This window comes from Ursus americanus, chromosome 36 (genome assembly GCF_024610735.1).
Source record: "Ursus americanus isolate L20-20 chromosome 36, mUrsAme1.1.p, whole genome shotgun sequence".
In the NCBI taxonomy this organism is placed as follows: Eukaryota; Metazoa; Chordata; class Mammalia; order Carnivora; family Ursidae; genus Ursus; species Ursus americanus.
This window is the reverse complement of record NC_142162.1, coordinates 6,588,043-6,603,893: the sequence shown is the minus strand read 5'-3', so window position 1 is coordinate 6,603,893 and position 15,851 is coordinate 6,588,043. Positions and strand designations below refer to the sequence as shown.

Sequence of the window (15,851 nt, the reverse complement as noted above, 5' to 3'; positions counted from 1 at the left end):
CTTTTTCGAAAGTGAAAGGGTCGGGGCTTTGGAGCGTGTTGAGCACTCCTTGGTAAGACGAGGTAGAAAATTCCGGTCTTGGCCCGAGTCGGGCGCGCGCAGCGGCGGGCGGGGGGCTGGCAGGGCGTGTGGGCCGCGCGACGGCTCCCAGCTCGGCCCCGCTCCGCCGCCGCCGCCCCGCCCGGCCCGGCCCGCCCACGCGGGCAAGAAGCGCCGCCAGAGCGAGCGTACCTGCCGAGTGCTGTTCGCTTCCTCGCCAGGTGCCAGGCCCTGCTCTCGGCTCCTCACGTGCATTAGCTTATTTACTCCCCCACAACATTCCCGGTGAAGGGCAACTGTCATTTCCCCATCTTCCCGGTGAGGAAACACCTCAGGGAGCTTCAGTCTCTCGCCCAAGGTCTGCGAGCGGTGGCCTCGGACTCCAACCCGGGCAGCCCCAGGACTCCCACATGGAACCTCTCTTTTTTCTAACTGGGTAGAGGCGCTTTTCGCCTCAAAATCCTCCCAACTTGGCCATCCGCAAAAGACCGCGCTCGGCCTCGCCGACCAGCAGGACCTCGCCGCGCGCCTCAAGTCCAGGGCGCCGGGCGCGGGCGCAGGGAGCGGGTAGGAGGAGCGGCACCGCCCCCGGGGTATTTAAGCCGGGTCTGGAGCCCGCGGGGCCGGACGCTCCCGCTCCTCCCAGCTCGCGCCTCTCCTCCTCCTCGCAGCTCTCTCCCCGCGCGCCCCCACCCTCCGCCCCGCGCTCGCCTGGCGCGCAGGCACCGGCCGGCGGGGCGCGGGGAGCAGGGCGCGGGCGGTGCCCGCCTCTGCGGAGCCGCCCCCCGGCCGCCACCGCCGCGCATTGCCCAACCCGCGCCGCCAGGGCTGCCGCCGCCCGGCTACACGCACCGAGTGAGCCGCGGCAGCCGGAGCCCGGACGCCGGCCCCGAGCGCCCCGCGGACGGGCGGGCGGCTGTGGAAGTCCGGCCAGCAGCCCGCAGCATGGATTCGGATTCCGGCGAGCAGAGCGAGGGCGAGCCCGTGACAGCCGCAGGTACCGAGGGGCCGCGGCAGCCCAGCCGGGAGGACCGGGGGCGGGAGGAGGGGAGGCCGGGGCAGGAAATCTCGAGTATTTCTCGGAGCTGCCGGGCGGGAGGCCGATCCCTTCCAGGCCAGGACTCAGATTGCTCCGCGCTGTGAGTTTGCTGTGAGGCTTTCCACTGCACTTGGGCGCGCGGGAGGGAGAAGAGGTGCAACTGCGGGTGGCTCTCCGCGCAGCTGCGTCCTGCAGCGGGCTCGGGTCGCCCGGGCTGGGTGGGGGTGGGGAGGGGTTCGGGAAATCCGCGTCCCGTAGTTTGCTGCAGCGAGGGTTGCAACACATCTGCCCTTTGAAATAACTTTCCGAGTGCCGACCCCGTCTTCGAACCCGGGCGCCAGGGACGCTGCGGAACAGGTGACCCGGTCCGAAGGCGTGACAGGGGACTCCGGAAAGAAAAGGACCCGCGGGTGGACGGGCAGGGGTCAAACCACAGCTAGTGGCAGCGGTTCTCGAGACTGCTACACGAGCGGTGCAGAGGGGTTCGCCCATCACTACCTCGCACAGGCAAGGAGGTCCCGGCGGAGGGGTCCGGGAACACAGCCGCGGGGTGGGGGCGGGGGGAACTTGGGAGCCGGGCTTCGCCTTTAAGAGGCGCCGCCGGCTTTTCACAATCGATAGTTATCGAAGCAATGGGTGGATGCTTACTTTGGAGAAAATGAATGTCCTCCCCCGCCTCTCCCTGATACTGAGCAACAGGAGGAAGCCTCCCACAGCCTTGGGTCGACTTACCGCTGGGCTCTGCCCACCTTCACCGGCCGGCTCCACCCGCCGCCCACGGGTCCACGCACCGGAGACCTGACCGCCCTCCCCACCTATCCCCGGCTCCCGGCATCCTCGAGGCCCTGAAGGCTAGCCCCCGCCAGCCCGCAGACCTGTGACCTGAGACCCTCCTGTTACAGACCCGAGGTCCTAGACTAGTCCCCACTCTTCCCTATGTCAGACCAGCATTCTGAGAGTGGGGACCAAGTGCCAGGAGGCACTATCAGCCCAGGCGTGGGTGTAGGAAAGGCAGGCTCAGGAACCAGACAGGACAGCGCCAGGCGCTGTGCCAAAGGCCCTACATAGATGATTCCCCTTCGTCTTCACAGCATCTAGCTGGGTGGTTTATTAGCTCCATTTTACAGAAGCCCAGAGAGGCTAAGTGGCTTGCCCACGTCTCACAGCAGGGAGTAGCCAAGGGCAGAGTGTTTCCCTGTCTATTACATGGTACCCCTCAGCCTATCACAGGGTGGCTGTGGTCAACACCTTTGGGTGGGTGGGAAGAGCTGAGGCTGGCCAAGAAGAAAGATGGCATTACCAAGTTGCCTGTGTTGAGGATTCCCGTGTGTGTGCAAGGGCCACCTCCTTTGTGCAGGTATGTGTGGATATAACTAATTAACCTGAGCCCCTTGCCTACTTGTATGTTTCTGTGGCTACAGAGCACCAAGATTTTGTTTCACAGGGGTCTTGTGGATCTCCTCACATCTTTTTAAGTTCCAGTGGGTGCTTGTGTGTGTACCTATCTGGAGAGCTGGGGCTGGATTGGGAGGAGGGCTGCTGACCTTGACACTTTACTGTCTCAAAATCCCAGGAACTAACATGCTGTCCCCATCCCACCCTCAGATCTCTTATGCAGGTTGATGTTTGAAGGAGAGGAGAAGGAAACTTAGAGAAAGAAGAGGGAGGAGAAGAAGGGGGAGGAGACACTCCAGAAGATTTGGTGCTTGGGTAAAAGGGGAGGGAAGGAGTTCTCAAGGGTCCTGTTTCTTTTCCCCTAAGCCTGCCGAGCCCAGAGTATCCCAGATGTGTGCATGTCCGTTTGTGTCAGGCCTCTGCACTGCTCACAGCGGACCTTACCCCTGAGGTCAGATGGATCCCATGAAGAATAGAGCAGCCAACTCTGTGAGCTGTCGCCATGTGTTTGCACCTTGCTGTTTTCTATAGTCATTTCTTCTTTTCTGTGTGTGCATGAATCTCCCAAGCTGAACATTTAATTGAATATCACAAGCCGTTCTGCTAAATGGCATTCCATCTCATTATTCTCAGTCTTAAACGATTTTTCGTGACAAAGCTTCAGAACTAGATGCTAATTCATTGTCTTGCTGTAGCTGCATCCTGTCAAATGGAAACCCTTGTGGCAGCTTCAGATACAGTTTAAATGACAGATATGTTATCCTTAGGGGTTGACCTTTGTCTCTATAAGTAATGAGGCGACCTGTATCTGTGCAGGCTGGATGTGTTTGTAACCGGGGACAACAGAGACGTGGGACTTCTTGGAGTATTCACCGTGTGTGTGTCTGTGTGTACCTACCTCTTAGGGAGTTGAAATGTAAGGGTTGCTCCCTCCTGAGTGGCCTTCCCTTCTAGAACTTGTTAAAAAAAAAAAAAAAAAAAAAAGCCTTGCCATGAGATGTACCCTATTAAGGTGAAGAGCCTGGACTCTGGGATCGGAAAGACCTAGGTTTCATTCTCTACCTGCTGGGCAAGTTACTTAACCTCTCCAGACCTGTTTCTCCCTCTGTAAAATGGGGATAACAGTAGTACCACGAGGAGGTTGTGAGGATTAAATCAAATACCACATGAAAAGCGTTCCCTGTAATGATTCAGTACATGGTAGCTGCTATGTTGATTATCACCTGACTGGAGTATTTGTTGTAAGAATACTGTGAAATAATGTACCCCAGTGTTTTATAAAATGTAAATCAGTAGGCGTATGTAACACAATTAGTATTATTGTCATTATTATCATATTAATGTAATTGCCTGAGCAAGTTTGTTTTGAATTTTCTCTCTTTTATTCTCATTCTCTCTCGGGTGTGTGTGGGGGTGTGTTTGTATGTGTGTTTGCTCATTGGTTTGGGGGAGGTTATCTTTAATTTACCTCTTCTTATCCTCCTCATCTTCCAGCTCAAAGCGTGACGATGGGGACATTCAAAGCTACTACTTTTACCCCCCCCCCTTTTCCTCTAGCTCTAGGTAAAGTTGTACAAAGCAGAGAACCCCTTTCCAACCCACCGGCTAACTTGGAGATAGCCACTTTCATGCCATTTCAAATAAAAGGAGAGGTGGTAACCCTTCCCAACCGGTGAACTATTTTCCTTGAAGGTAGCAGGAGGCCTAGGAAGTCCTCGTCATTCCCCTTCCATTTTTACCCATCTCAGTCACCTTCCCAGTTACAAATTACCAGAAGAGTGAGAAAGTCTCCAAGGACCACCCACTCTTTACTGTACCCCTTTCAAGAGACTTTTCCAAAGATCTCCCCAGTGCCTGCGGTGCACTCATCAAGGAACCCAACACTCTGCGTAAGAGGGTGAAGAGGGGAGATGAGATTTGTCTCGAGCTGCATTTTCTGTTTTTCAGGAAGCGCACGATGATGCTTCTATGTCATTCTGCTGCCTGAAACTACTCTGCCTTTCTGTCATTTTGGGTTCTTTCTATGATTAGGAAGGAGGCAGGGTTTATGGAACACTGGATTCGTTCCAGAGACCCAACTTGGCAGTCTATCGTTTGGCAAACCCACCATCCATCACTCAGAAATCCTAGCACTTGGTATATTAACTTGACAGTGATTAAGAGACTTTCCTAAGAAACAACAAGCGAGTAAACATTAGCAGTGTCAGCTTTTTCCTTTTTTGGCTTGTAAGACCAAGGTAGTCTACCCAGCTGAGGGCACACAATCTCCTTCCACCCACAGCTAGATGGTGCAGGGCAGTCAAGCTGGTGGGGCTTCTTTACAGCTGGGCAGGTGCTACAGGAAAGCATTTCCATGCAATGGACTTGAGATATGGTAGGGGAGCTCAAGACAGTAAAAGAAATGGGAAAACAGCAGGCCCCTAATCTTGCTTTTGCCATCTTTCCCATCACCTAGGTCCTAAGCTTGGTCCTTGTGAACAAAGTGGCAAGGTGGATTAGGGAAGTAGGATTCAATAGGTAGCCAAGAAGAGGAAAGGTGTTCCAGAAGTCAGCCACCACTTGAGCAAAGGCACAAATAAGCAGAGAAGTGACTGGGGTGGAGGGCATATACTAGGGAGTACTAGGAAATAAAGTTATAGGAGTGTAGGGAGGGCCACATAGAAGAGGGTCTTAGTGACTGGTCCTGAGGGTGCCAGAGGAGCCCCTGTTGAGCTGATTGTTGTGCAGACAGGACTGACTGAGAGCTGGGTTTGCAGGAGCCACATCTGACAGACACACAGTGCGGGACTGCCTGGGCTCGGAGCCTCGGCGACCAGGGGTGGCCGTGGCATCGGAGCAAGTGGTAGAGGCAAAAGACGAAGGATGCAAGTGCATTTCAGAGAAGCAAAGAACAGAAGTTGCTGACAGACTGTATAAAAGCAGTGAAAGGAGAGGGAGAGTGACAGGAGACTGGCATGTTGAGTTGGGGTGAGGGTAGGGAAATGCAGGAGATGGACTCCCCCACTCAGGCTTCCCAGCCCCCCCACTTCTTTCCATCAGACATTTAGCGGTGATATTTTGCTTAAAGACCCTTTCCCCCCCTTAAAGACTAAACAGTAAACCATGCTAGGGCACTGGCTTCAGGGGATTGTGAGGTTCTGGAGTCTGTTGATTCTCATTGTTAGTTTCCTCATGGAGACTGTTGAGTAATCCTTGTTGACTGACAGATTGACAGTGGATGGGCTGGCCAACCTGGGACAGAGACCATCTGGGGATCAGGTACCACTTGCCCGTTAGTCATTGTTCCATGTCTTGTTCCTATTTGTGAATGTTTTCAGGGGCCTCTGCCTTGTCCACACAGTGTCCCGTAACCACTTTAAGGGTCAGGACCTTGTCTTGTGCTTTCATGTTCCTGAGATTCTATGGGCATAACAAATGAATGTGCATCTTCAGGAGCCTCCCGGGAGCTCTGCACTGAAAGGCTAGACAGCCAGAAACCTTTCCTATGCGGTGGAACTGCCAAAGCTTTCCTTCAGTGTTTTGTTTTGCTTTAGTGTTCTAAGAGTTCTTGTATTGTCCGGGACCCTGTGTTGGGAAAGTATGGGGAAGGCAGAGAGCTAAGGACACCATCCAATCTGAATTCCAGGGCTTAAGAGCAGATGGGGAGACAGGACACATACACCGATGGCCACAGCCTACACCAGTGCATGAAGACTCCTGACCCCCTTGCCCTGGGACTATACCCCGGCCAAATCCCTGTTGTCTTAATAACAGGCACTTTCCATTATGTGCTTTATGGTTATTCTGGTACATATCTCATCTCTTGTACTGGGTTGTTAGCTCCCGAAGGGCAAGGATTGGGTCGTTTTTACCTGTATCCCCTCCCACCAACACCTTGGATATTGAACACACTGGGAGGTTTCTGGCTGGCTGGCTGGCTGGCTGCACGGATAAGTGAATACAGGCACAGCTCAGAGATACTGCAGGTTCAGTTCTAGACCACTGCAGTAAAGCAAATATTGCCATAAAAGGTAGTCCGATGAATTTTTAGGTTCCCCAATGCATATGAAAGTCATGTTTACACTGTATCGTAGTCTCTTATGTGTGCAATTGCATGATATCTTTTAAAAAACAATTCGCATACCTTAATTTTAAAATGCTTTATTGCTGGGGCATCTGGGTGGCTCAGCTAAGCGTCCGACTCCTGATTGCAGCTCAGGTCATGAGCTGAGGGTGGTTAGGTAGAGCCCCATGTGGGGCACTGTACTGGGCGTGGAGCTTTCTTAAGATTCTCTCTTTGCCCCATCCACCCCCATCTCTCTCTCCCTCTCTAAAAATAAATAAATAAAAATAAAAATACTTTATTGCTAAAAAATGCTAACCGTCATCTGAGCTTTCAGTGCGCCATAATCACTGATCACAGATCGCCGTAACAAATGTTAATAATAATTTAAAAGTTTGGAATATTGCAAAAATTACCACAATGTGACACAGGGCATGAAGTGAGCAAATGCTGTTGGGAAAATGGCACTGCTAGACTTAACTCCACCAGGGTTGCCACAAACCTTCAGTTCGGGGCAAAAAAAAAAAAAATCTGCAAGGCGCATTAAGCGAAGTGCAACAAAGTGAGGTGTGCCTGTGTGTGGACAGATGGCTGGATGGATGCTGTTGTCAGCTGGTTCCCCTGGAAGCGGACTCAGTGATAGAGGTTGGCATGCAGTGGTTTCTTTGGGGAAGGAAAGGGGCAGTGAGAAGCTGAGCTGCAGTGCACCCCCAACAAGAGCGTCCAGCTCTGGGGCTAGGATAGCCCTTCAGAACTGTTTTGAGTCGGGGTGAGGGGCCAGGCCTTCGCGTCCCCTTACACCGCGGTCAGTCATTAGATGCAGGCCATCCCAGGGAGCAGGGTGTGAGCTGGGGTGAAGCTGTCCCCACCAGCCGAGGGCTATCTGCAGACCCCCAGCAGCTTGTGGCGTGCTTGGCTGTTCGTTCTCCAGGAGGAACTGGGCCAGTAACACCCCCTGCAGGTGGGCCCCAGAATCCTTCAGGAATGTTTCATTAGGGATGACAGCCCTGTCTAGCGGTAAAGGTCAGGGGATAGTCGTTGAGCTGTAAATTTTATCTAGACCTCACTAGGACAATTTAGATTGCCAGATGAAATTAGCCATTCCAGACCTCATAGCTCTGCACCCAGTTGTTCAATCCACTCAATCCAAGAGACATTGGCCGGTCATCTGTGTTGTGTTCAGGGTGGTACAGGGTGCTCTGGTCACATAGAGAAATGGAATTCGATGGGACCCTGCCCTCTAGAAATTTGCAGCTGTGTTGGGGAGAGAAAACACCCACCCAGAATTGAATCTGCAAGACTGGGTGGCATCAGCTATAAATGCTGTAGGATTTGGAGCGTGGGGCCCTGTGGGTTGGAGTTCTGGTGGGGAGACTTCATGGAGGAGATGGGCCTTGAGGGTAGCCTTGAAGGAGTGAAAGATTTTGATTGGGGGGAGAAGAAAGAGAAGGTGGCAAGGCCGGGAGCCTGTGAGGCACTTGGCCTGACCCAGTGGGGATCTCCTTAGAGGACTAGTGGGAGAAGGGAGCTGTCATACTCAAAAAGTAAAATTGGGTGTCGTGGTGATGCTTGTAGAGATGGAACGAGAATATGTGTGAATGTGTAAATATAAAGCCCTATTTCCTGTGCTATTTTTCTCTTAAAAAATATGGCACCTGTTTTTTTATTTGTCAGCAAAACCAAATTATAGTCACACTTTGCATTAGCACTGTCCTCTGACTGGTTCCTTTTCCTCCGGAGTTACCATTGGCTCCCACTTGAATTCACATGGAGATCTCTATAAAGACACTATATACATAATTTGATTTTGTTTTTTTTCAGTCACTCAGCTTCCAACTCTATGTAAAATGCCTGTGTAGGTGGGTGTTTGGGCTGTATGCTGTGCAAGTATAGAAATAAAGGATAGCAAAGAATTTTAAAAACAAGTTTCCTCTAGCAAATTCATCTAAGAAAATGTATAAGAAGGGTGAATACCCTTGTCCCCCACATATATGAAGGCATGCCAAAAAATCTATTACTTTTTTTATACATCAGAGATGGGTTTTTTTAGGCAGTTGCATGGTCCAAATTCTGATGCTGCTTTCGAACAGTCTTCACTTTCATATTGGGTTTTCTAAACATCATTGCCTGGGAATAAATTTGAGCCTGTTCATGGAAAATCTAGTGTGCAGACTATAAAAGTGGAAGGCTTGGCGGCACAGAAAGTGCTAGACACACCCTAATAGAAACCAGTATTTTGTAACTCGGTTCTCCAGAAAAAAAAAAAAAAAAGACACTTTGGTGGTGTCCAAATACTGGTTTAAACTGTTGAAAAACCACACAAGCAGCCACCAGCTTGTAAGTTCTCTTCTCAAAAGTAAAATATGCTTTCTGTGAGACTGTTCTAACCCGGAAAGGAAACATTTCGGTGATACGTAGTTTTATGGAGATTCCCAGTTGATATTTTTATAGTAGAGGCATCCAGTTTCGTGTGCAGGAGGAAATTCTGTCAAGGGCTGTTCTGGTGAGCACGCACGTCCCGCAGGCCTGATTTGGGGCCTGTGGTTTATGCTGGGAAGGTAAACAGAGATTTCGGCGCAGACCACGGGAGGGAGATGATGGGCAGGTCTGCAGGCCAGGCCTCTGCAGCAGCCGTCGACCACGTTCCAGTCCGCTTCCTCAGTTTCCCTAGGAGAACACTGAGACAGCCAGGGAGAGAAGGCTGGGGTTGGAGTTACGGAGTAGAGGACGTGGGGTTTAAGAAATTGTGGCAAACATCACACAAGATGAGACACTGTGAGGATGGTCTTTGGCAGCCCGAGTCCAGTCCCAGAGGGCTAGTCCTCAATGTGAAATAATAGTGTTTTGAATTTTACTTACTTATTTCATGTTAACTAAGCACATACAATGTATTCAAGACTGGATTGATTGTTTATGTGATATTTAACCCTTATAGCAGCCTTCTGGGATGGGTGTTAGAAATAACCTCATTTTGTAAACCAGGAAACTGAGGCACAGAGAGGTTAAGTAACTTGCTCAGGGATGTGCAGCTTGTCAGTGGATTTGAAGTCAGTCTAACTCTTAACATAGTGCTCTTGTACGAGGTAGATTAGGTACTTAAGTTGATGGATGCCACCAGGCTCCTTTGTATTCCCCACCAGCGCCCATGGCACCCGGAACCCTGACCATTAGGTTCCTTCATGAGGCTCCTTCTGTTAGGACATTCCATTTCCAGAAGATCCTGTGTTAAGCAGCAGACATTACCTGCATTAGCCCAGTAGCACATGGGCCGGGATTGGCTGGCACAGGTTCTGGTTCTAGAGCTGGTGAAGGGCGGTTTGGGAGGGAAGATGGGGAGAGGGGCGCAAAGCTCCTGCCAGGGAGAGAGGGTCATGGGAGGACCCTGCAGCCATGCACATCTCCAGAGCCATGGACCTGGTGGGTGGTGAATGTAGCAAACACTGAGATGGGAGAAGGATTGAAAAGCAGAGTCAGGAGAGGTGCTGAAGACGGACAGACATTCCTTTTATCAGAGTGTACTGAAGCTGGGTCCTCAGGCATTTTATTAAGAATCATCTCAGATACAGAATTCCCAGGGCATGGTGACCCGTTGGATTCAAGGATGAGCGAAAACCCGAGGATGAGCATGCCTCACAGTGAAGAGAAGTTGAGATTCAGAGCTAGACGACTGGGGTTTGGGTGTCCAGCGCTGTCTCTTACTTGCTACTTTTTAGTAACATTAGGTTCTGACCAAAGGAATGCAAGCTCATGGTAGAATATGGGAAAACAGTACAAAGAAGAAAATTAGATTGAGCCCTGAGAATAGATGTGCTTTTCCAAAGCCAAAGAGCAATCCTGAAAAGATGCAAGGGAGCTTTATTTGGGGAGGGAGTGGGCTTTTTAAGAGAACAAAAGCCCCCCCTTCTGCAGGGTTTTCTTAGGGACACTAAAAACATCTGGTTACGCTGCCAGGCAGTGTCACAACCAGAACTGGAGGCCAGATCCTCTAGCTTCTCTGTCCTTCCCAAAAACATACGTAATTTTTAAAAAAGGATCAGCGTTATTCTGGATGTTTGCATATCAAAGGGACCCCTGCTCTGTTTCCTTCCAACACCTTGTCCTGGGTTCTTGCCACCCCCTCCCCACCAGGCACGTCTGTCCAGAAGTGAGGCCACCACAGGCCCACACCAGGCCTTACCCCTCTGCCCGGCCCACTCCTCCCCCTGCAGTCAGGAGAGCCTTGCACAGAGCCCTCAGAAGATGTGTATATTTTTTAAGAGCCAAAAGGTATTTACTAGGTTTTACAGATGCCCAGTGACAATTGCAAAGGTTAATTTACTTTTGAGTTTAGTAGCTACCAGCTTCGGGGATAGATTTATTGACCTCTGGTTCTCCGGTTATGTTTTTTATCTTTGTTTGGATCGACTGTTTTTGTAATGAAACAGGGAAATCTATTCATCTGTGTTAACCTCTCTACCCTTAGGATTTAACTTCATAATCCAGTGACTCAATCTCAGTGAAACAAGGCAGGCAGAGTTCAGTTAATACAGAGTCAACTTCTAGAAAGCCCAGAGCAGTATCCGATGGGAATTCAACAATAATTTCTTGACTTTTTTTTCCTTTCGACTTCTCCAACTATATATAATCCTAGTTTTCTTGCACCCTTCCTCCATTGCTCCTCCTGCGTCCATCAGTAATGCTTTTTTCCTCTCGGTGTCTCCTCAGGCTGAGCCCTCAGCCTAGTCTTTTCTGACAATACACTTTCATTTGGGAGAGACCATCCGTTCTCACGGCGCAAAGCCAAAAATTCCCAAAGCTGCAGTGTCGCCCAGTCCTCTCTCCCAAGCAAGAATCCTGCCTTTCAGGGCATCTGGCCAGGAGGCCCCTCAGCTCAGCACCTCCACACCCAGACCATTACCCCTCCCTCAGCTTTTCCCAGCTCTTCTGTGGCCTCCTCAGCCACCAAGTCGTTCAGAGTAAAACAACAGTAAAGTCCTAAGAACTATGAAATATCCCATGCACTTGATCCGTGGCAAAACCAGGACATGGATAAAGCAGGTATTATTATTCTCAGTTTACAGATGAAGACACAGGATCAGAGATTACCCCAGATCACAAAACAAGTGGTGAATTTTCACTATTGAAAACTACACCCCCCAGAATGGGGCAGCAACAAACCTATGTATCCAACCTAAAAACCAATATTCTGTCAAATAGCTACTGAACGACTAAATACATAACGACATTTCCACACAGCAGAATATTATTCAGCTGTTAAGAAAAATTATTGTGAAGAACATATAATAATATAGGGAAGAGATTGCATTATAATGGATAAAGAAAGGTTGATAGCTGTGGTCCCAATTGTGCTACATACATGCATATACACACATATGTACGTATATTTATTTAAATGCACACACGTCTCCATACATACATACACATGCACTCCTTTTTCTAGAGAAAAGGGGAAGAGACTCCCTTACATTCATTCATACACATAAATCTTTTTTTTTTAACTTTTTAATGCTGGAACAGAATTAATCACTATATGATGAGTTTATAGGTAATTATAATTTCCTTCTTTGTACTTTTCTTCCAGATATTTCTGCAATGCGTGTGTATAACTTTCAGCAGTAAATGTCATCGTAAAAGCAACAGTCAAGTGAGATCCAATAGTCCACTGCTCACCCTGTGGGCTTCCTTGTAGTTTTGTCCCAGGTCCCTCCATCTTCTTCCTTGAAACTGGTTCTTCCCTCACTTTCCTGTGATATTCTTTCCTCTCCTCTCAGACCAGTCCTCCCTGGGTCCGTCTCAGGGCTCCTCCTGGTGGGGGGCATGTTCCAGGCTTCTCTCCTCAGGCCTCTTCCTGCTCACCCATTGCCTGGGCTTTGGGCTCCCCTCTCCCTCGTGCCTCCCCCGCATTACTCTGTCCCATCTAGGCCCATCCAACCTGGGCCTTTGGGCCCTCGTGCCATGAAGAGGAAGTGTGGACCGTCAGAATGGGTAATAAACCCATAGATTTGGGGGCTCAGAGTCTGACACAGGGCACCAGAGCCTCTCAAGCTGATTGCAGTGCTGGGTGAGCTTGCTGACTCAGCCGTCCCGGCCCTTGAACGCAGCCTCCCTGTCGCTAGCTGACTGGCGTATGCAGCTGGCGTCCCTGACCCTCATTCCCTCCATGACCCTTTCTCTGCCCCTGACCTATAGCTCAAGTATGAGTGACTTTCACTTTCTGTTCCTTCATTTACACATTGATTTTTTGTCTTTATTACTTTTACAATTAGAAAAAAAGAGGGGTAAGCGTTTAAAATTCTGTTATAGCAGGATTATTAGTTTTTAGAAGGTATTGGTCTGCTACCACCATTGGTCTGCTACCACCATTGGTCTACCACTTTGGGAGTGAATTAGATTCCAAAAAAAATCATTACTGAGGAGCTGTATGGTATTAAATATAATGTATATCTATTTCTAAATGAATTAGAAATTGAGGATTTCTTGTGCATCTTGGAGCTGAAAATAAGAGACATCGTGGCCCTGATATTCTTTACTGCCTCCCTATCTCCACCTTGTTCTACTCTAGCCAACCAAGTAGGGGTAGCCCAGTCAGGAAGCTTATAGGAAACAGAAGTGCTAACCATTTAGGTTCACGTTTATCAGAATTTTTAACCTTGTTTTAAATGAGCTGGGGCTAATGGTATTCCCCATCAGCCATGATTCTGTCTACTTTCTTGGTTTATATTATATAAATGATTATTTTTATGTCTTTTCAGATATAAAAATATATATCGACTATGTATTTTCATCTTTCCAGAAAAGTTCATCCTCCCATTAAAAAAAAAATCACTTACTTAATTTTCAAGTGGAAAGCAGTATCAGTTCTTTATTAAGCAGCCATATCTCCTTCTTATAATTGCAAGTGAGTGAATATGGCCACTGTGATTGTTAAAATAGAGATCAGGGAATAGGAAAGGCAGAGTAATCAAGATAGGAGTGAATTCTTAGAGAAAGTAGGCATTCATTGCCAAGAATGATGAATGATAGGTACATCCTAAGACCAGCATTTGTAGTAAGCACCCAGGTGTTATCTCCAGAAAGCTGTCACCAAATACCTCTACCCTGGGCTTTCCACTCACCCTAGGAGGAAGGTCAGTGATGGACTAAGGCTCATGGGTGGGATGAAGATGTCTGGTTCCAACCATCCTTGGGTTTTAATGTTTTTTGTAATAAAAGTAATAAAGACAATAAAAATGTTTTTTTCATTTTTGTTTAAAAAAAAAATCTCCACACAAAAATAGCTCTGCCAAATTGTCATAACCCAATGAGAGTAACTGGAGTCTGAGCAAAGTCTGAAGATTGTTGATAATTAGGGGCCAAGTCCGTCTTAAGGAAGGCTGGAGGCCGGCGAGGACAAAGAGCAGCTGGTCAGGACATCAGGAAGTCGGGTCATGTGGCAGGGAGGCCAGAGGGGCAGGGGTCGCAAGAAGAGCCATTCTCTTGAGTCACTCGGCCTCCAGTGGGCCTGCCAGTCATGGCTGCCCAGCCTTCTTGGGCCTCTTCACCTGCAGGTTAGTCCCTCTTAAAGAGTCCAACACTTTGAGAAAAGCTGTCTCCCCAGCAGGGGCCTCCTGACCTCTTACCTCCTGCCCAGAAGCAAGTCCTCCTCCTGACCTCTCCCCTTCTGCCCTGTCTCCCTGGCCGCAGATCTCTGCCTCATCCTTGATGCTTCCCTTCCCTGCAGCCTCTCCCACCCAGGTGCTTCTCTCCATTTCCTCTCCCTGAGCCCCCCACTCACCTCAGAAGCCCTCCTGGGCATTAGAGGGATAAAGGCAGGGGAAACTCTGGGACCTGTGGCCATGACTGGTCATGAGGCAAAGATCTTAAAGCTTCCAGAGAGAATCACCAGGCCCTTTTACCAATGGACTAGTTTTCCAAATAGCAGCACCAAGAGCTAAACAACAGTGGTACAATGCCTTGGAATTCTCAAGGCGAAGGATTTCCCATGTAGAGTACTGAACCCTGTCAAACCATCAGTTGTGTGGGTGGAATAAAGTCATTATAAGATACATTAGGTCTCCAGAAAATTACCATGTTCCCTTCCTTAGGGAGCTGCAAGATCAGGAGTCAGCCAGCTGAGGCCCCCAGGCCAAGTTCGGCGTGCCACCTGTTTTTGGACGGCCCACGAGCACTTTTACTTTTTTTTTAATGGTTGCATTTAAATGGTTTATATTTTGCATTTTGGCCCTTTATTCTCAGGCCCTTCCAGGTAGTTTGCTGTTGCCCGTGTTACACTAAGTGTCCCACTGAAACGGGGTGTAAGGTAAGAAAGAGGAAGCTATGAGATGGACACAGGAGAGCAGGGATAAAGGATGGAGGGAGAACCAGGGTGGCGGCCTAGGGCGGGCTTAGAGGGAGAGATGCCCAGATTTGAGCCAGGGCACAGAGAGCTCCCTGGGGGAGTCTCCAAGAAAGAAAATGAAAGTAAAAGATGAGTTGATGTGTCTGAGCCCATTGAGAACTCTGTATTGTGCTAGGAACTTTGGGAGTGAATTAGAGCTAGGTAGATAGAAAACTAACCGAAAGAAAAACAAGGCAGTGTTTAACTCCTGAGGAAACACGATGAATAAGAAAGGAAATGCAGTCACGAAAGTGATAGAACATGCATGAGTCAGCTACGAGTGGCGTCCAAGTCATGGTAATGTAAATCACTGAAGTTTGATTTAACCAAATGTTATAAACCAGAACTAAATGGGAAGGTGGCAGGAGAAATGAACGGGAAGAGAGCTAATTTTTCACCCTCCATAATAGGAAGTTAAAAGCAAATAAAGTTGAGGACTAATAGTATAAGCATGTAATTTAAATATAAGGAGGTAATTATTATTTGGAACAGCTATAAGGGTTTGGAGCATTTGCCATGAAAAGCCAGCATCAAGTGGGCCAGAGGATGCTGCATTTTGGATAAGCCCCAGAATGACTTGACTTCTAAAATGATGTACCCGTATCACTTAGAAAATAGATTTCTAAAATAATAAAAAGGAAATGCGACTGGTGGGCCCAAGGAGTGATGTCCTGGCAACCATGCCCAGGTGGGAACGAGGTGCAGTGAGGGTGACCGGCCGGAGGATGCAGGCTTCAGTCCCCAGGGCCATGCTTGTTCTGATTATCGTTATTGCTCCCGACGGGAGTGTAAAGACATTTCAATAAAATGTCAAGACTGATAGCCATTCGTTCACACAATGAACAGTCTCTGCGTTTCGATCCCTGGCTGGAGCCGTTGGAATGAATACGTCATGGTCCCCACCCCCCGGCGGTTCACAGACGGGTGGTACGTGAAGTCACTCATCCAGCTGGCGTGTG

At 49.1% G+C, this 15,851-nt stretch overlaps 1 protein-coding gene across 1 annotated transcript in view; it reads left to right on the top strand.

Moving 5' to 3' along the window:
• The first annotated feature begins 681 nt into the window (after nt 1–681).
• The window catches only part of TIPE3 (TNF alpha induced protein 8 like 3), a 34,310-nt gene continuing 19,140 nt past the window's right edge, over nt 682–15,851 (top strand). Inside the window, exon 1 of the mRNA XM_045812161.2 lies at nt 682–1,036. Within this exon, the coding sequence (XP_045668117.2) occupies nt 985–1,036 (52 nt within the window). The 5' untranslated portion in view covers nt 682–984. The remainder of the gene's footprint in view (nt 1,037–15,851) is intronic.